The 20,415-nt window shown below is 48.2% G+C and overlaps 2 protein-coding genes across 15 annotated transcripts in view; one reads left to right on the top strand and one right to left on the bottom strand.

The window, feature by feature from the left end:
* LOC120794794 (leucine zipper putative tumor suppressor 2 homolog) overlaps nucleotides 1–2,333 on the top strand; it is a 35,171-nt gene extending 32,838 nt beyond the window's left edge. For all 6 annotated transcript variants that reach the window (XM_040136136.1, XM_040136134.1, XM_040136135.1 and 3 more), the window contains one exon: nucleotides 486–2,333. In XM_040136136.1, the coding sequence (XP_039992070.1) occupies nucleotides 486–1,193 (708 nt within the window). In that variant the 3' untranslated portion in view covers nucleotides 1,194–2,333. The remainder of the gene's footprint in view (nucleotides 1–485) is intronic.
* Nucleotides 1,660–17,428, bottom strand: LOC120794792 (PDZ domain-containing protein 7-like). 9 transcript variants are annotated; one of them, XR_005708160.1, is made up of 20 exons: nucleotides 17,236–17,249; nucleotides 16,660–16,755; nucleotides 16,200–16,523; nucleotides 14,978–15,115; nucleotides 14,690–14,864; nucleotides 14,414–14,590; nucleotides 13,343–13,490; nucleotides 12,145–12,205; nucleotides 11,824–12,001; nucleotides 11,436–11,662; nucleotides 11,192–11,356; nucleotides 10,215–10,330; nucleotides 9,984–10,075; nucleotides 9,442–9,533; nucleotides 8,912–8,983; nucleotides 7,766–8,380; nucleotides 6,721–6,821; nucleotides 5,809–6,070; nucleotides 2,250–2,321; nucleotides 1,660–1,747 (listed from the first exon to the last, which is right to left on the bottom strand). XR_005708160.1 is itself a non-coding variant. In XM_040136123.1 (18 exons), exons 3-18 carry the CDS (start codon nucleotides 16,360–16,362, stop codon nucleotides 5,927–5,929), a joined length of 2,664 nt encoding a protein of 887 aa, XP_039992057.1. In that variant the 5' UTR covers nucleotides 16,363–16,523; nucleotides 16,660–16,755; nucleotides 17,236–17,249; the 3' UTR covers nucleotides 5,433–5,926. The 9 variants fall into 9 exon arrangements, 8 of the variants coding, with proteins under 8 accessions (XP_039992057.1, XP_039992058.1, XP_039992060.1 ...); XM_040136123.1 differs by lacking the exons at nucleotides 1,660–1,747; nucleotides 2,250–2,321 and having other exon boundaries at nucleotides 5,433–6,070; XM_040136124.1 differs by lacking the exons at nucleotides 1,660–1,747; nucleotides 2,250–2,321 and having other exon boundaries at nucleotides 5,433–6,070; nucleotides 16,660–16,761; nucleotides 17,236–17,247.
* Between the last annotated feature and the right edge of the window lie 2,987 nt (nucleotides 17,429–20,415).

The raw sequence follows: 20,415 nt of genomic DNA, 5'->3' as shown, positions 1-20,415 counted from the left end.
ATTAGCAACAATTGTCACAGTCATTTTCACTATTTTCTGACAATTTATAGAGCAAGCGATTCATTTATTAGAGAAAATTGTCAAGTGCAACCCTTTTTATTTTACTTCTATTATTGAGTATGTTATTGATTAATCTACTGATCATTTTCTGTTTTCTGTTAATCGTTAGCTCTTTGAAACATCAGATCACAGAGTACCTCATTTAATTTCTTGTTTTAAGAGTCCAAAGCCCAAAAATATTTACTGTAAGACAAGGAAAAACAGCAAATTCTTAAATTTTTTTGAATCTGGAACCATTGAATGTTTGGCATTTTTCCTTGAAGAACATGACTTACTGATTATTAAAATAGTTGCCGATTAATTTTCTGTCGATCGACTACTCAAGTAATCAGCTAATCGTTGCAGCACTACTGTGGCACCAGGAAATATATTAGCTTCACCGAAATGAATATACAACCTGAATGGCATCGTTTCTCTCCCCACAGGTCTGTCAGAAGTCGGGGGAAATTTCGTTGCTGAAGCAGCAGCTGAAGGAGGTGCAGGGAGAGTTGGCTCAGCGCGTGGGGGAGATTGTTTCACTGCGAGGTCAACTCAGAGAGACTCGTGGCGAGTTAACAAACACCCAGGTCCTGCTCCAGGAGGCTCACGGCACAACCCGCACACGAACCCTGGAGCTGGAGGTGTGTGAAAATGAGCTTCAGCGTCGCAAGAGCGAAGCGGAGCTGCTCAGAGAAAAGGTAGGACGTCTTGAGGGAGAGTTGGCCCATCTCCGAGATGCTTTGGCCAATCCGGGCCCAGGAAACAGGCAGTGTCAGGTGTTCCAGGAAGCAGAGGAGCACCTGCTCGCCTATGAAAGTGATGAGGCAAAGGCCCAGCGGCAGAGCAGCACCGATGCCCTGCAGAACATGAAGGTGCAGATGGACAGGATGAGGGCCGAGCTGGCCTTCGAGCGTCAGCGGGCCGAGCAGCAAATGGGGAGTTTCGAGGAGGAGCGCAGGATATGGCAGGAGGAGAAGGACAAGGTGATCCGCTACCAGAAGCAGCTGCAGCAGAACTATGTGCAGATGTATCGCAGGAACCGCGAACTGGAGCAGCTCCTGCAGGATCTCAGTCAAGAACTGGAGAGCAGAGAGGACGACGAGGGCAGTGGCAACGAGATAAACTTTGACGAGATCGCTGCCACAGAAATCTGACCCTTGTTTCTCTCCATCTTTTGGTTTGCACTACTGTCAGCGAAATCTCTTTCACCTACATGTCACAGATCCGGTCTCTTTTTGCCATCCAGATGGAAACACTGAGATGCTGAGATGACAAACCAGCAGATCGGTATCACAAATGGGAAAAAAAATCATCTGCAGTGTAAAAAAAGAAAGAAAAAAAGAAAAAGATCAGCCACACTTGAGCTCTGCCTCGGTCTGTTCTCCGGGGGCTCCCACTTTAAAGAGTTAGTCGGCCTACTAAGGACTAACTCTTAGTCCTTAGTAGGCCACCTCAGTCCTCTGCCCCTCCGTTTATGTCTGCGTTAGTGTTTGCACTAGCTAGACATCAGTGTCCCGGCCCTTTTTTTTTCCACAGTTTGAGTTTAGTATTGTGGGAGATTTTTGTGTATGAGTAACTTCACCAACCTTTACACCATCCTCCTCCGGTATTGATGCTGACTCCACCTCCCCTGCTGGGTTTAGCACTGCTCCCACGCCGTGTTAACAGTCAGCTCTCATTAGTACTGATAATTTAGATGGAGCCCACACTGTTGTCAAATGACAGTGAACGTGGGATCCCACATATTCGGCGTGTTATAAAAGTCAGTGAATCAGATCGAGGTGCTAATGACGTTGGCTTCACTCTGAGTGATGTGGAAAGAATTACGTTTTTTTTTTTGTTTTTTTTCCCCTCAGAGCTACAAGCGTTCATGTAAACTGACCAAGACGTAAACAGCAGATGTTTCTAAAATATGTCTTCTTCCTTTTCACAGGAGTAGCAAGAAGGATTAAGTTTGGACAAACACCAAAACCCCCAAAACAATAATTTTCCAACCATATACGGCACAGATTTGATGTTTTTGTAACTGTGTGAACACACAGAATTAGAAGCTTATTTACTCTAATATTAAGTCCAGTTTGAGCAAAACAAAGTTTAAAATGTTCTCTCACATCCTGGACACTTTGCGCCAAATTAATACCGGGGGGGGCAGGCAGAAATAGCATCAAGAACATCTGTACAGTCTAATGTAATTAAACAGAGTAACACACCTGGAACAAATACTACCATAACACCTGGCATCCAGTGCACATGTCAGCTTTTCTCTTGCAGGTCTGAGTCACCTTTAAAAAAAACAAAACAAGCTTTGACAAGCCGTCGTCAGACATCAGAGGATTCGGTTACATCCCTTTCCCTTAAGTTTAGGAGTGGGCGATTAGAGATAAAAACTTCTGTAATGGAAGAGAGAGTCATTTTATAACGTGTTAAAATGTTTGTCGTGACATAGCAAATGTTCTGTAAAATAAATAGGCCTTTTTCACAGCAGGTTACTAATAACGTTAACGACAGCTCTACTCAGGTGTCCCCATCAGCATGTACTCGTGTGCACCACATCGACACAGCGTGGGCAGAATGGGAAGAGCAGGCAAAAACACCTGTTACTCCGACACGGGAGTGTTCATGCATTATTCCCAGGTTTCAGCTCTAGTGTTCCCCTTGTGGTCACACCAGAGAAAAACAAGCCTAAATTAAGCCCCCTTAGTTATGCAGTTTGTTACAAGTGAAACCAGATACAAACAACGTGTATCTTCTAAAAAAATTAGCTGAATGGTTGCGTTAGTGTTACTGCTGGATTTTATTTTTGAAATCACTGCTGGCGGTGGTGCATTTGCAGCCACTCTGCCGACAGGTCTGCTCTTTTCACCAAGTGCGAGATATCGACGTCGTCGTCAGAAATTCCTGATCTCTCTGACTCCGAGTAACAAGTCGGAGGCGGGAGTCGACGATTTCTCCCGCTCGGCTGCTTGTAATTACAGTTTTAACGATATGACCCGAAGGCGGCTCTGGTGCCCTCCAAAATATCCAGCCATGTAACAAAGACAGTAATGTCCGTGCCAACGGCTAACAATCCCACAGCACAGTTCAATGCATTTTATCAATGCAAAATGAGCACGCTACAACTGTCAGCAGGTGGGTTTCCGTTCAAAGGTAGCACAAGTTTTAACCAAATTTTAAAGAGATTGGGCAAAAATAATTGCAAATTAATGCAAGTTTCCATCCACTGCTGTTAAGCAAATATTAGGAGCTGTTCATTGAGAGACATGATGTATTTAAGGAACATAACAGTCCCATTGTCGCTCTACACAAACCTGATGGTTTCGTTTAAGTCACACGCTTCAGGTACGCGAAGATTTATTCGCAAAGTCTGTTTCTATTGCACTTTGTCGCTTTTTTTCCTTTTTATAGATGCACCAACTTTTCCACCTCAGCCAGGCATAAAAAAATTTGCTGAATTTTTTTTTTTTTTAAATAATTTTGAGCATTTCCCCTTTTTTCTATGCAAAAATTGAAAACAGGTGGAAGGAAATGCCCCTCATTATCACACAAAATGATGATACACAGTCTCATTTTACTGCTTACTATACAGTAAACTACTGAGTGTCTGTTTATATGGGGAGAACTGAATGAGGGAGTGATTTATGGACACATCCCAGGACCCTAAAAACCAAAGCAGCTAAATGATATTTACATCTGTGCTTTTCCTACTGCAACATGTTAAAATGGCTTTTGTGAAAAAGGCCTATTGAGAAAAGCTTTAGGAAATTAGGAAAAGTAAAATTTTTTGAGCCCGAATTTTCTTTTTATCAGGTACAGTGTCTGACGAGAGCCTATTTGGGCTTCAAATGTGCTTTTCCTGCCATAATGAAGTAAACTATCAAAAGGGAGTGATGAACGGTGTTGCGAGTCCTCACGAAACAAGATTTAAGATTCGTTTTTTGGACTAAAGACATGGACAAAGAAGATTTGTGTGTGTGTTTTGTACACTGCCAGAAAAGCAGTCCTGCTCATTGATTTACAACGGAGTCCACACTGGCCCAGTACACCCAGAGATATTGAAGGGATAACAACCACGGTGTAAACGGTATGATTAAAATCTCATCTCGTGGCATACAGTCCCACCTCATATCGCACACTCCTAATGTTTTAAATTCAGTCCTGGTGACATGCCTGCCTAAGGCCAAAACTATATTTAAAAATCAATCTACTTTTCCAGTAAAGACAGAAACGTACAATTAATACTGAAGCGCGCCCACGTCGGCTCTTTATCTGATAATTAGGGAAAATGCTTCAGTCCTACTCTCGCCAAGAGGTGGTAAGATTGATTACTGTGTGACTAAGATTAGCTACATAGGGAAATCGTGCACTGAACGACGGGTGCTGTGACGTTAAAATTTTTTTTTTTTTTTTTTTTTTAAATCAAACTGCTTGGACCATGACATGACTCTGATTCATGTGTATTTACTTCCCTGTACTACAAGGGGGCACTTTTTGTTCTTCTACCACTGCTGATTAATTATCCGCTGTAAATAACCCTGACAAACCGTGTAGAGTTTTCTCAAAAACAAAAAAAAGGAAGAAAAAAACCAAACATAGCCACTGTGAATAGGTAACTCTCGCAAACGTTATATTTTGCTCCTACAGTACAGATACAATGCTTGTATATTAATGTTTGTGTGGATGTTTGTTCTGGTTCCTCAGTATAATTTTGTATTCCACAGTATTTGTATGAAGACATTAAATGTATATTTTCATGCTGTACATTTCTTGAACAAACCTACTATGTTTTTAATTAAAAAAAAAAAAAAAGACTAAATTTAATAGCTGTCTGTGGTACGTGGAGATTGGTTCAACTCAATACAGCTTCTTCCCAAGTCCTGGTCGTAGTATTTCCCCCCCTTATTTGTATTATTGCACCTAATTATATGCACTTATCATGCAAAATCATAATGTGTCTTTGTAAACTTGAGTCTTAGGTTTTATTTTTTCAGGTGTACGTTGAGTTAAACTCCAGTGTTCACCCGACAAGTATCAGTTTCATCTGGCTTGTAGTTCTCTCCAATGGCCACCTGGATTATTTACTCTACAGCACTCATCCCCTCCACATTTAGACAGCGTCTTAAGGTCTGTGCCCTGGTGCGATTTATACCGGGCCGCTCAACACTTTCTTCGTTACCTGCTGCCCGGAGCAGAAATGTTTCTGAACGGCTCACGTCTGCCTTCTGCAGGTCAAAAATCAGATTTCAAGTCCGTTTGAGCAACATGGAGTTGAGACCTTTTTACACGCTCAGTCCACAGGGTTTCTGAAAGGCACCAGGTCACAGTTTGTCATCCCGCATATTTAAAAATTTAGGAGCACAGACAGACGCTGCTGATCCATGACACATCTACTTACGTATTTTTGAGAGTTTTATGCACTGATGGATATCAATACAATATAAAATGTAAAAAGAAAACCGTGTTCTCGACAGGAATTGGCTCCAGGGTTGTGATGAAGCGATATATTAAGGCATCAGGAGCATCACTTGTTCACGATTCGGGCTTTGTGGAAAATCTCTTTTGCTACATCTGTGTTTGCATCCTCTCGTACGTTCATTGTCTTCGTTTGCTTAACCTTCCTGGAGGCCCTTGACCTGCTGCCTCAGTCCATTTTGTTTTTTGTTTTTTTTTCAGCTCAAAAAGTTGCTCAACAGTCACCAGTGTCCATGTCATCATTCCTGACTTTAACATGAATGGCAAAAAAAAACAACAAAAAAACAAAAACACACATACCTGACCAAAGAGCTCAGCAGTGCGTTTCAGGGGTGTGTGTGTGTTCAAGTTTTCCCGTCTCCGTGTTAAATCCCAGAGGCATTTATCTCAATTCCCGATGAGCGTCTCAGACTTCCCCTTAAATGTTTTTGGGGACTTTGACCACAAACAGCATGGGGTCTCTGGCCTTGTTGCTGAAGGCTTTTCGGATGATGTCGACAGCGTGCTGGTGGGTAACTCCGTGCAGGGAGACGCCGTCCACGGACACCAACTCAAACCCAGCCTGGAGACACGAGAGGCAGGGTTTAAGTCCGACAAAACACAAATTGTCAGCATGGTATCTCTGCAGGTCTTGAAAAGAATTGAATTTAGTTTCCTCAAAGGCTTCAAAAAGGTGTTAAAAAGTCTCAAGGTTATTCACGAAAGTCTTAAATATTTACTCTTGCTTGCCAAAGGCAGCGATGTTAGTTATAAAACATTTTTTTTATATCCGATTGTGGGCCATCTGGAGATGTTATACACCTATAAACTAAAAGTGGGATTTGTTGGGACAGTGGATTCCGATCAGCACCATCGGACCTGTAACAAACACGGTCGTTACTACTGCTACAGCAGCTAGGAAGCTCATCATCTGATGATTGGAAAAATATCGATTCTGGCAAAAACTTAATTATTTGTAGTTGATTTATACATCTATATACATCCATTCTCTGCTTCTTATCCATGTTAAGTTAATTCATTATATCATCAGGAATTATTGTTGTACACTGCTGGGAAGTAATGAAAAATGTGATAGTAACAATAATTCATTATATTTTCAAGCTTTGGACAATATGATCATGAAACGGGTACTAAATTCTATTCTCTGTTGCTATTAATAAGGTCTTAATTTTACTTTGTGAACCCTGCAGAAACCCTGGTCACTGACTTTACCTTGAGCACTTCACAGGTGGAGGCGGCTCCTCCGGGAAAGATCTTCTCGATCTTCACCACCGGCTGAATCTTCGACTCCATCCCTCCAGATATACTGATGCCTGCAGCACAACGGGGGGGGGGGGGGGGGGGACTCAGTAATGTATAGATTTTATATTTGTGTGCCTTGAGTAACCAGGTGAGTCCCAAGTAGCAGACAAGTTGTACTAGTCACCCAGTGGTCAACTAGTCAGAAATGACGTAACTGTTCAGTTAAAAAAAACAGGCAAAGAAATGTGCAGCCAGTATTTAGCAGCATGGATTGTGATGTGAGCACATGTATGTTTACAGGGGTACGACATGTATTTTTTAAGTTAGCATCTGAAGAACGCTGCAGTGGAGGAATATTAAAGAGGGAAGATGGTTTACAAATAAACTATATAAATCTAGATGCTGCTGAGGTCCTGTTGTCAAGGTCTGGTACCGACCCGCTCGGTGGCCACTTCATTAGGTACACCTGTAAAATCGAGTGCAACAGCTCGGCCATCAGTTCTACCTTTACAAAGATAATGTTCGGTTTTGACTGACACTGTCACGTAGATACTTTTGGTTGGATTTGCCCACGTTTTGAGATACGCGTCTCCTTGGCCTTTTGAGTTTTATGCCACCAGTTTCATTTGTGGTGCAAAAAAAACTGACTTTCCAGTAACAGTGTCCCTGTATTGTAACAACCCAGACCTCAAAATGTGAACAGGTTTTAAACAGTTGGCTCTACTCCCTCGTTGTAGAGTAGCTCCTGGGAAAACTGTTCAGCATGTCCCGTGGACTGCCCCTAATAATCAGGACGCCGCTTTGGGGAAGACGTGTTGCTGTTGATATGTTTAATCTAATGTTCAAAGCTTTGAACACCACAAATCTTGGAGCTGAACATCTCAAAATCTGGACAAATAAAACAGAAACCATCTGCCTCTTAAATACCTCGAGACGTAGCTGGGTTTTAAAACGACCACCAATTGTTCCATTTATAATCTGAGACATTAAATCAGACCTGACTCAACACATTTACCCAGGGACTGTTTGGTCTTGGAGATGCTGACAGTTTTGAGCTCGTGCTCCTGCTCGGGGTCGGAGCCGTCGAGTCCGTTCTCGGAGGACGCCTGGCGGCCGTTCATCTGGTCCCTCCCGACTTGAGGATCTGGACCCGAGCCGAACACCTGCGACAACAAAGGCCGACTCCTGCGAGCAGCACGCTGCAGCGTGAACACGGTTTCGTCACTCCCGTCTCCACTTATCTCCTTTCCGCCTCGAGAGTGGCCGTTTCTGAACGGGGGCCGTCCTCTCTCCGTGTCCGCCTTGTCTGACGTCGAGTGCAGCGACACCTCGTCAAAGTGCACGGAGCGAATGGTGCCGATGTCTGTTCGGAGAGGAGGGCGGGAGTCGCTGTTGCGGGCCAGGAGCCAGTTGGGGAGCGCGGGACTGGCAGAGGGGGGCCCGAGGTCTCTGGAATCTGTGTTATATCCGTCCACCGGTATGTCCAGCAGCGGGGTGAAGGACCTGGAGGTGAGGGGCCTCTCCATGGACCCCCGGGGTCCGGACAGACTGAGCTTCTCCAGCTCCTCCAGTAGGTGGCTCTCCTTCTCCACCTCCTCAGCACTGTGGAGCTGGAAGCCTCCCCTGTAATCTGGATGGAAAAGACATGTTGCCTCAGCATCTTTGTTTGTTTGTTTTTTTCTTCCCATGTTCTCTGCACTTTTAGCTCAGGCTGTGGTGTAAGAGAATACGGAAGCCAATCAATGACAGGAAAAGGAAAAAAAAAAAAAAAAACACAGATGGAAAGTTGGGCACGGTCAAAATAAAAGTAGTCCCTGTCGGTCAAAATGATCAGATAAGTCGAAATTTCGGCCCAGTATCTGACTGCAGTTGAAAATTAACCAGACGAAGAAACTGACGTGACATGAAAATAATTTTGACTTAGCATCCCATAAATTTAACTTCACTTGTCAGAGTATTTGTATTCTTGTCGTGCCAATTTTTACATGTATTTTTCCTTTTCTTGAACAGGTCATCAAGAGTATCTCCCAAAGAAAAAAAACAAAAACAAAAAGCTACTGCAGGAAAACACCAGTGTTTCAAAGGATCCGAACCAGCTTTCAAAGCGAGGGGGGATTAGACCTCGGAGACTAATGCTGTAGTGCGGGTGAAGGGCACCGACCTGGGATGGGAGTGATGAGGCGCCGTTTGGGTGCTCGACCGGATGTGGGAGAGCGAAGAGGAGGGGTCCGGACTGAAATACAAAAGATGAGAGGGAAGCCGATTCCCAGGTCAGGAAGCGTGTGTCCGGTGAGTATGTGGTTTGTGTTGAGCGCTTCAGTTTCTCAGTTGGTAAAGCACATTTTCTGGAAAAACGGCTGCAGCTCTCAAGACATTCGGGGGAAAATAACCACAGAGCTTTAAACTGTGCAGCACAACATTTTGTAACTCATGTTTAAAAACCGAACGGCTGCAGCGTCGGGTTGTTTAACTGAACATGACTCTACTTTTGTAAGAAAGCAACAGGAACTGTGTGTAATGTCAGAAAATGAACTGTAGATTTGACAATCTCCGTGTTTTTGAGAATCACGGTTTCATTCCAGTCTAACGACTCTGCCAAAGCAACTGACAACAACAAAAAAAACTGCTACGTTGCTGCAACAAGTTCAGCCCAGGTACTGGGACAAAATTCAGCATCAGTATCATACGCACCGGAACGATACTTGAGGATATCGTAGGCCTCGCCTTCAATGGGAGTCACCGTGTTATTGAACACACACAGGTCAGAAGGAGGCAGCAGCATTCTGGGAAATAACAGGGAGAGAAAAAAAACAAAAAACAAAACCCACAGTGAGGAATTGTTTTTCACACATAGAGTTTTAATTTATCTTCAGTGTTTCGTTGTGAAACATTTGGATTTAAGACCATTATCCTGAAAAACCCTTCATCCCCGTCCGGCCGTATTTTAATACCAACGTTTCTCTGGGCTGGATTTACACATTGGCCGATCGCGTGGAGGCTTAAAATCTTGATTTTTTTTTTTGTGTGTGTGAGAAAACGAGTTCAGCCATCTCTCACACACACGGGCATAACGAAAATCCACATGCCGGAGATGTAAACGCCTGCTTATATGCATATATTCGACATTTCAGCCGCGGTATCAAGTCGACGGATGGAACCACCGCCCATGTCAGGTCACGGCTGACCTTGATGCCGAACAGCCCGTGCTCGTCCCCTTCTTGTGTCGCTCTTACCTGACCTCCCTCAGCAGCAGCAGCTTTTCGGGCCGGTCCAGCAGGGCCAGCAGGCGGCGAATCAGGCTCTCCACCGACCGCTCCGCTACGTACTGCAAGTGCGACAAGCATCCGGTCGGTAAAGACCCGGGGGCTGACTTCAACCCACAGCTGATGTGTGAAATGTTCATAAACACTGTGAACGGGGGAAAAAGGCGAGTGCACCCGCGGCTGAGAGGCGGAGCTCCTTACCCGTCGGCACGTCTTCATCACGGCGGCCACCTCCTCCTCGGTCAGCAGCCTACGGGCCATGTCCTCCACCGCCCCGAGCATCTCGGCATTCGGCGTCGCGCTGCGCCGTCGTGCCTCTGGAAGCGACAGCAGGACGGTGCCGGTAGAATCAGTGCCAGGTCAAGCAGAGTATGATCTAACGCACAATAACCCCCCCAAGTCCACTGACTGTAGGTGTTGATATAATATTAATGTCAGTGCTTTCTACGTTTTTCTTGTTGTCCACAGGCCGCATGAAAAGACCGAGTTGATCCAACTAACAAGTTCAGCCTGTGCACCCAGAGCCTGATATTACATCTCGTTCCTCAGGGACACCTCAGGGAGCCACACTGGTGCAGTGGGTGACACGGTCCCCTCATTACCGCGAACCACGGAAAAACCGTAATCTAGTCTGGCTCTGTCCCACTTACCGTAAACACTCGCCAGAGCCCCGAACTTGTGCCAGTCCGCATCTGACAAGTGCACTATTTACTCCTGTTTGAGGAACCCGCCCGGCTGCTTTGGGGCATGACTGACACTAATACATATACCTGTGTATGTATCTGTGACCTGTTTAAGAGTCACATCTTCAGTAGGACTGAAACGGTCTGGGGCTGAGAGCCACGGACGGGGAAGGAGGTCAGAAGGTACCGAGACACAGACTGAAACGTTGCTGGCTTTGGGCCTGTCCTGTCCTGCCTTATCCTTCAATGTAATGAGAAATGTTGCTTCTAGCGTCTCAAAATCCTGCCTTGCGTTTTGTTTACTTGACGTCCTTCCGGTGAGCTGTCCCTCGTCCGTTTTTGTGTTTTATTCTTTACGGCACATCATTTGTAGTGTTTTAAAATCGGCTAGTTTTCTGCCAAAATGCTCATCTTTAGGAATTTTGCAACCTCTCATTGGAGAAGATTTCGTTGGAGGACACACACACACACACACACAAAAGAAAAACCATCTACCTTTGCCAGCCCCTTCTGAGGACGGGGACTTGGAGCGCCCCCTGGAAGTGTCTCTCTTGCGTCCACCCTTGAACAGCAAGTCAACGAGGGTCTTGGAGCGCTGCAGGGTGCTCTTCACCTCTGGGTCCTTCCCTTTCCGCTTCTTCTCTTTCTTCTGCTTGACCTCTATGGTGCGACAGCAACGGCGGGTCAATCATTGCGCTTCAGCTGCTCCACGTTTTTTTCATGAAATGTCCTGCCTCACCTGCCACGGTGACCTGGCTCTGCGACCGGCTGATTGGTCGGCTGGGCCTGCTGAGGGCCAGCAGCATGGCTGTCCCCGGCAACTCTTTCCTGGCCCTGCCGTCCTCCCCGCGAATCGCCGTGTCTCCGAGCAGAGTGGTGGGTCCCAGGCTGCGCGTGGTGTCTGCACCCGTCCTGCGGGACGGCAGGTCCGTCTGGATGGCAGACTCGGTTCGCTCGGACTCGGACCTGGACAGAAAAACTGCAGTGATGGGGTCTGGTGCGGCCCGTACGTTTACGCCTGTTGCTTTGGACGATTTAAAAAGCTCAGGTTAAGTGAAACGTTATGTAAAAAATCAGTTTCGTTCGGGTCTACAATAAGAAATGGGAAGACAGGAGACGACCCTGACCTCTGGTCCTCGGTGGAGATGCAGACGTCCACCATGTCTGAGCCACACGGCAGGCTGGGGGGGAACATGACCTGGGACAGGCCGCTCAGAGAGCTGACTGGGGTCCCAGACGACAGAGAGGACGCTGAGGAGTTGGAGTCCGAGCCCTGGGAGGAGGATTTCCGAGCGCCGTTGGCCACTGGGGAAGGAAGAAGAAAAAAAAAAAAAAAAAATTTAACTCAAGGTTATCTAATATCGGGGAAGACAGAAAGATTCACACTTGTATAAAGCGAACTGGAGATTGGAGCTTTCTAGATTATAGACAAACAAACAGATACATACGCTTGTTGAGCCACATGTATTCTGCCACCATCTCCTTATAAGCAGGGTATCGTCCTGCTTCCTGTGAGGATGAGGCAGACACATGCGCAAATGAGATACAGCAGAGGCCTTGGAACTTTTATTGGGGGTGGGGGGGGGTCGCTGCCCCAGAACCACACAGAGACCCAAGAGCGTACACCTCCTCCGCGTCAAAGGGGAGCACGTCTCCGTTCTGGACTTTCTGATAACCTTTGATGGTTGGGAAGGCTAGCGAGGGATCCCGAAACCAGACTGGCGCAGAAACGCAGACTCCGTGTGCTTGGATCGGCACCTGATCCCGGCCGCCTGGTGAATAATGCACACGATCCGGCGGGGGTTTTTTTTTTTCCACAGCGCGAAACCCAAGCTCCGACGAGTAAAGCGAGCGAGGAATATTACGACTGCGTGCCAGCTGTCAGCCCTGCCGCGCGCACACACACACGCGCACAGCCGCCGTTGCAGCCGCTCTGTGGCCACGCGACTCGTGTGGTCCGTGTTCGGTTAGAGTTAAAGATGACAGGCGGGGGGGGGGGCAGGTCAGCGAGTGAACGCACGTCGGGTCTTTTTTAATCGAGGCAGCAGCGGAAGAGCCGACGCGCCTCGTGATGACAGAGTCCTCACGGAAGGCGATGCGGCCGCTTCAGTTTGCCGTTAACACCGATTTCAACTGAGACTAATGTACTTCCACTGACTCGTGCGTCTTGTTAACGGACCGTCCACGACACTCACGTGACCCCTGAGAATTTAACACCGCACCAACAGGATTGTTCACCTTGGATCGACTGGAAAGTTTTTACACCCTGGAAAACAGTGTATGTTAATTAGGATTTCTAACCAATCACCATTTAAAGAAACAGCTGGCCAAAGGACGATCTGTTTCTTTAGGCAACACGCGAATGTGTCCCGGAAGCTGGAATTTGTTCCGTTTAAAGGCCAAATCAAACGTGACAGTTAAAGATCACACACAGCGCGTTTTGAACACACTTCTTCAATTTCTCTGCCCTTTTTAGCTCCGCCGCATCCACCGGGTTCCTCGCCCTTGAAACACCACTGAAAATCCTTCCAGGACTTTCGGGGGCTCAGCGGGTTTTCCCGTGTCGCCTGCTGCGAATTCAGGGACCGACAGTTGTTGCATTCTGCACCGGAGAGGGCCGTGGGGGTGGTGCCCCGTCGTTCTCACCTTGATGGTCAACATGACGTGCGTGTGGCTCTTCAGCGCCTCCACGGCGCCGCTGTGGCTGATGTCCTCGAAGCCCACTCCGTTGGCGGCCAGGATCTGGTCCCCCATCTTGATTCCGTTCTGCTCGGCCAGGCCACCGGGATCCAGCCTGAGGCGACGAGGCGGCAGCGAAGCGGAGCACAAACGGAAGGATACGGAGCAGGTGGCGATGTTATGACGGCTCAAGTGAGCCAGTCGCAACACAGTTGAGAAAATTAAAGTGAGCTAAAAACAGAAACAACTAGAAGCAGAATTCATGAGAACTGTCTTTCTTTTCTTTCTCTGTTCGTACGCTATGGACAGACAGCAGGTGTGTGTGTGTGTGTGTGTGTGTGTGTGTGTGTGTGTGTTCTGTGATCTAAGATTACGATCTGAAGATTGACTCTGTGAAACAAGTTTGCAAAGATTTGAAGTTTGTCTGAAATGGCTTTACAAAGTTAAAATATAAATATATATATATTCCAATGATTCAAACGATGCGCAGAAGGAGTACAGAGCACAATGAGTTAATTTAAGGTTGGTGACATTAACCGATTAGTCGATTGACCAAAAAAAGGGTTCTTTTTTTAAAGGATAATCGATTAATCTAAGTTTCGGTTTTTTTTTCGACAAAATTGCCAGACATCTGCCGGTCACAGCTTCTAAATGTGAGGACCCGTTGCTTCACTTTGCCAAATATAATTAACTGAATATTTTGGGGGCTTTTGGACGGTTGGTCGGACGAGACGAGACACCGGAAGACGGGATCTAGGACTTGGAACTCTTGTAATTCTCGCATATATTTCGCTGTTCCCCTACGTTTTCCACAACGAATCGATAAAGCGAGAGAAAACGATCCGGAGATTAATCGACGATGAGACGCAATCATTGGTTGCAGCCCTGGAGCGGATATAAACGCTTCACCAAGTGTAGCCAAGAGGTTGCCCTGACGCCTAAACGCTAGGTTTTTGCCCCCACACACGTTTCCCGTCTTCGCGGCCCCGTGCCAGCTTCCCGGAGGCGCCGCTCACTCTCCCCGGCGGAGCCACCTACTTGGAGACGTAGATGCCCAGACCGAACTCCCTCCCCCCGCGGATGTTGAAGCCCAGGCAGCAGTCGTCGGAGGTGGTGTAGAGGTGGACGATCCTCCTGAGGGCGCCGCCGGAGCTGGCCTCCGAGGGCGTCCGCCCGCTCTCCTCCACCACCATGCGCCTGTGAATCAGGTCCACCCTGGAAAAGGAGCGGGACCCGAAACCGATTAAACCGATTACTACACTCTGACAGGATCTAATACTGATATCAAAAGAAAAGGAGTCGTCCTCTTATCACCAGGTGGTCTTCTCCTTGGAGTAGCGGATGCCGGGGACTTTGCCGACGCGTCTCACCACCATCCTCAGCCTGTTGTTTCCCGTCAGGACCTTCACGGCGCTGCTCATGGTGATGCTCTCCAGGCTGACGCCGTTCACCTCCACCAGTTTGTCGCCGACGAGCAGGCCTGCGTCCTCTGGGGAACGAGCAGAGGAGCGGGAAAGACACGCACAGAGCTTCAGTTTCTTTTCTTTTCTTTTGCTCGGCGGTCGTGTCTCCTCAGTTCCCCGTCGGAGTGAATCACTTTACCCGCTGTGCTGCTGTCCTCCACCTTACTGACGAAGATGCTGAGGCCGTGCTCCGAGCCTCCGCGCACGCTGAAGCCGAGCCTTCCGTCCACGCTCTTGTCCACCGTGATCGTATGGAGGTCCTCGCTGTCGTCCCCGCCTTTAAAAACAAAACAAAAACACATGGATGCTGTGTCCATGAGCCGTCGACGGCCACTAATCTTGGTGGAAAGTCTTTAATTGTTGCGGGAACGTCGGTCAGTCGAACCCGATTCTCACTCCTCCGTCTTATTAGTCAACTTGGGCTCTTTAATCTATTTTAGAGGGTTTGCAATGATACAAAACATTTTCTTACTAAGCAAACATCATCGTGCAAATGTTTTTCTTTCACTCCCTTGTTTTTTTTCGTTTCCAATATACTCAGCGATATTAACTAGTTTCAGGGCGTCGGGGCCTCCCCTGGTGAAATCGAGATGACGCATCTGCGGGAACACCTGCGGCAGAGCTAAGTAAGTGCACAATGGGCAAAAAACCCAGGCGACAGAATAGAGGTGGGGGTCAAAATGTGTACCTGGCCCAGGGTTTCACCTCAGGGAAGCCCGTCTTGTGGCTGGGGGGTGGTCGAGGAGCCTGAGATCAGAGCTGCAGTGATTACTCATCTGAGTTTATAAAAACACACACACACACACACACACACACACACACACACACACACACACACACACACACACACACACTACAAACCCCTGTGTATTTTGGGGGTGGAAAATAATCTAATCTATGTCTTTAGCTGCAGTTTATGCCCTCTATTAAAAAAAAAGACACAAGAACTGAACAGCCATCAAAAATAAGGCAGTTAAGTAAAAGTGGAAACCCGCCATAGACATCTATGACGAGTCAGGTCTCTCAAGGAAACTAAAAGTGATCTGAGGTCAAGTTACTGCGTTAATAACGAAACCATTTACATGACATCTGGTTTGTTTTTGATTGGAGAACGTTTGACCTCTTTCAGTGGAGCGGCTTTCTAGTGCGCATGTGTACTTTGATCGCTCACCGACGCTGTTTCTTGTCTCGGATCTTTCGGGGTCGTTTTCATTTTTTAAACCGGCCGCCGCGGTCCGGCACTTGCGCGTCGGAGGGTGCGGTTTCGCTGCGCGTTCAAGCTCTCGTGCGACAAAAAGAGCCCGAGATCGCCACCGATCGAGTCGGTGAAACGCGGGGTGTAAGGCCCGGCTGCTCCTCACCGTCCACGGGAGAGTTGATGAGGATGACCCGGCCCATGGGGGAGGAGGATCGGATTCCGCGCCGCCGCTGCTCCTTCTTCCGTAGGAGGTTGCGCGTAGCCGCGTGCGAGCCTTGGGTCCCGGGGGTCTTCGCCCTGCGGGGCGGGTCCGACGATTGTGCCATGGAGGCCGGCAGGGTCCCCTTTGGCACGGACGCCAACACACACGCACGGACACGCACTCCACCGGGGGGGGGGCGCTCAGCTCTGGGCGGAGGAGTCTACAGTGGCATACGGCAGAAGGAAGGGGGTCCTCTGGCAACTTGTCCTCCGTGTTCCCTGCAGACTGAAACTATATTATGTTCACGCTCAGAGGCAGAGGATCGCAGTTGGGGTTTGAAAACACAGGTGGGGGGTTGGTCGCAGGGATTATTTGTTTAAATGTGGTATTTTTAGTAGCCTGACCGGATAATCCGACTCACCCGTGCAGGTCGCTCTGAGACATGATAGCGGACTCTCTGTCTTCCTGGAGACGCACTTCGGTCCATTCCTGCCCATGGTGCATCTCTCTCACAGCTCTGAGCCTCAAAGCAGCACCAACAGGTTGTGTATGAAACACACACACACACACACACACACACACACACACACACACACACACACACACACACAAAACACAGCGATGCACTGAGGTGTAAAAATCTGTACTGTGGAGCGTCCAGGATCTGAAATGTCCTGAATGCTTTGCAAATCAATCAATCAATCAATCAATCAATCCCAGGACATAGAGCAGAAAGGTCTTCAAATACACTGCATTTGTCGCCGGTGAGATACAGGATTTAATAGGTTTATTCAGGCTCAGACCTGAGACCTGACCCGCTTAAGAGTCAGGACGTCACATGGTGTCGGTACCATGGTTACATGTCACTAAACTTAACCCGTGATAAGTGTGTCCTCGTGGCGTCACCTTGCCCCCCCCCCGTCCCTCCAAAATCACCCCTTTGTCCATCGCGTTGTCTGAAATAACAAACCGTCCGCATGATAAACAAACTACTCACCGCGCATCTTACGCTTCCAGCCGAGGGCACCGCGGGAACCGGCTCATTTAACGTCTATTAGAAACCACCGGACAACACACACTGAGAGGAAAAGGCAACAATAAGTCGTCGGCGAAAAGTGCCCGTCGTGGCAATCAAGTCCGTCCCGGCTGCGGAGATCCGGCCGAGTCCGCGCTGTGCCAGGGAGACTCAACGCACCTGGCCGGGGACGCCTCGGTGACAAAGGCCCGCCCTCGGGCCACGTTCATTGGCTGGGATCGACGTCGAGTGAGAGCATTTGATTGGGCAAGTCGGATGCCGCTCGACTGGCAACGCGTCGGAACTTTCGGTGTGTTGCACCACGGGAGGAGTCTTTCCTGTCCATGTCAAAAAAAAAAAAAAGTTAAAAAAAGCAATAACTGTTTAATTCAGTGCAACACGTGCAGTGGCGTTTCACACAAATGGAAGTTACGCTTATTAAATGACAGATAAATTCAATAAATCCGCTTTATGTAGAGCGTTTGTCGCATTAATTGTGCATCTTTTATTTGAACATTGTGGTTTTGTGCTGGTTTTCAGCATCAGGTCTGCCTCCCCGGCGGCATAGACAGGAACCGTCATGGAGAAACATTTGGCAGCACGTTAACCAAACAACGGCGCTTCGCCCCACGAAATCTCAGTCACAAGACCCGTTGCCCCCTAAACTGTGACCTACATCTCATTGGTATTCTGGCCTTTGTTCAGGTTCTCGGCAGCCTCCGGGATGGACGAAAGACCAGCTTCGTCCCCGAGCTCCTTCTCCCTGTGCTCCAGCAGGAGGCCCTGAGGCACATTTTTTTTCCTCTTTATGAGGCTACAAACTTTGATCAGTAGTCACAGACGAGCGAGTGTGCTTTTTTTCTACTCCCAAAGACATACGGGCCGCCAAGAATGAAACCTCCCCTCTTCCTGTTGCCCTGGTAGTCCTTCTTCTGAGCGTGGACCAGGTTTCGTCGAAAAAACACCCAGACGAACAGGACTCGGACCCAGACCCATTCCTCTCCGTTTAGAAGGAAGGAAGGGGGAAAAGGGGAAAAGAAGAGACAAGGACCTGGGCGCAGAAACTAGCTGCTGGTACTGAAACCCTGTGTACAAGTACCTTGTCATCCAAGGAGACCTCGCCCTTGAGGTGCGGTCTGAAGTCCTGGACCTCGTTGCCGTCGTCCTCCTTCACCACGGCGTACAGAGGGACCCCGAGCTCGTCCAGCTGGGGTTTCAGAGAGGACAGCTCTGCAGCCTCCTGCAGGGAGATGAAACCCACACCAGCGGATCCGCTGGCATTTTTTAACAAATCACTACTTTATTACCGAATCAAGTACCCTGCAAAAGTTAGACCACGTTTGAGACAATCAGTAGCCCCTATCTGACACCATGGGTAGTGTCAGGGTAGTATACTGTTTCCCAATCTGAGGGGTCAGGGCCTCATGAGGGGTCGCAGAGATAAATCTGAGGCTTCACAAGACGATTAAAAGGGAAAAGGGGAGGAAAGAAATCACTGGTCATGTACAATTATGTTGCGGGGACAGAGGCGGGCCCTGATCTGTCGCACTGCCGTGCATCTGAACGCTGCCCATCCATGGTCCTGCCATACGCGACGAGTAGAGAGGATTTTTCTCCCCCCATGTTGCTGATAAGAAAAATGCTGAAAATCAGGCTCGACGCGACGATCCACCCACGACTGGCCCCCACTCGAGGACGCGCCGACGCGCAGGCCGCAGACCGATAAAAAGGTGCCGGCAGGAAGACATCTGCAGTTTGAGTTGAACAGAAATGTGAGACAGATGTATCCTGTTTTTAAGTTTTCGCTTCTACTGCTGCGAAAATATCTATTCCGATGGGTTTCTTTCCCTACTTCAAAGCACCTTACACCTGCACGTAGAAGTGCATTGCTTCCCTTGTAGCAGCCGCACAGGACAAGACTGAATATATCTAAAACTTTTAAATGTAGTAATGTGTATTATACAGTATCTTCCACACTCACACATGCTTCACCTCTCTTCACAGGCTCATCCAGGGCGCCTCACGGCCAGGACCCCTCTCCCGCAGTGTTCGACCTTTCACTGTCTGCCCATCTGCAGAGTCACGCAGGTCACGGGAACCGACCGGGGGCGTCTCTGCGGCGGCGAAGCCGGTAGGAAAAAAAGACAGGTTTCAAGCCAAAAAGCTTGAGCCACCAAGGTTAATAGCAGTCGTCATCAGATACTCAGAGTGAGCTACAACATATGCACAGATAGTGCGTTTGATCTTCAACGTTATCCCTTGTCGACTTTAGATAATGTGAACTTTCCGTAGTATAAACCGAGAAAACAACCCCCCCCACCGGGTCCACTCAATCGCAGTTCTGGAGCTTTGGATCACATGTTGTGCTCTTTGTCGGCAGAGGGAGTTTGCCGAGCTGTCACAGCGACCTGTAGACATTAAAATTTCTCCTCTGTCTGCTCGCTTTACGACTGAACTCAGCTTTAAAGCTCACATGAACGTCCTCGAAACGTCCCTCTAAGGCCGGCACTAACCGAATTTTGTGGCCACCTGGGGGCAGCAGGACCCAGCTGTGAACACCGCACGTGGACGTATCACCACCTTTTGAAAGTGATGTGGCAAAACGGTTGCCCGTCACATCCAGCAGTCACAGAGCGAAATGATCATTCGTGTGGCGTCATGTGTCTGTCCCCCCGCGATGAGTGCGGGTCCAGTAATCCCTCCCTTCCAGCTCTGGGAGACACCGGGCTCCTCAGCTGCTGAATGCTCCACCATGTTCACCAGCTGGTCTCTGACTGCGTCGGTCTGCTGTTTCCTGCTGAGCAGGTAGTGCACATGGGGTTTCGGAGCTTTTTCTTTGGAAACGAGGGACTTTGACTAAATCGTTTTCGGTGTCATTTGATGTATTATAAAATCATCGATCATGCCCACTTTAAAGTGCTCGAAACAACGAACTTCAAAATCTGATTCCACGACGAGGGCAAACTCCATCTGATGATGAAGATCATATGGAATGATTGAAAGCTCCAGAGCGGCTACCGAGTGGACAGCGAGCTACGGCGTATGTACAATTTTTATATCCGTTTTGTTCACCTCCCGTTGCCGCCTGAAGGTCGGCGGTGCCCAGCTCTTCCGGGGAGGCCGGGGCTGGCCTCGTTTGGAATGAGCCGGTGTTGGCGACGG

Source organism: Xiphias gladius, chromosome 9 (genome assembly GCF_016859285.1).
Source record: "Xiphias gladius isolate SHS-SW01 ecotype Sanya breed wild chromosome 9, ASM1685928v1, whole genome shotgun sequence".
NCBI classification, from domain to species: domain Eukaryota; kingdom Metazoa; phylum Chordata; class Actinopteri; order Istiophoriformes; family Xiphiidae; genus Xiphias; species Xiphias gladius.
This window is presented reverse-complemented; position numbering and strand designations above follow the sequence as displayed.

Excerpts from the sequence above, each read along its gene's own strand:
- LOC120794792 (XM_040136123.1), bottom strand. The coding sequence starts at position 16,362 with ATGGCACAATCGTCGGACCCGCCCCGCAGGGCGAAGACCCCCGGGACC. Across the intron at positions 15,116-16,199 it reads CATCAACTCTCCCGTGGACG|GCGGGGACGACAGCGAGGAC; the intron begins GTGAGGAGCAGC and ends TTGTTTTTAAAG. Across the intron at positions 12,206-13,342 it reads ACGTCATGTTGACCATCAAG|GAAGCAGGACGATACCCTGC; the intron begins GTGAGAACGACG and ends TCATCCTCACAG.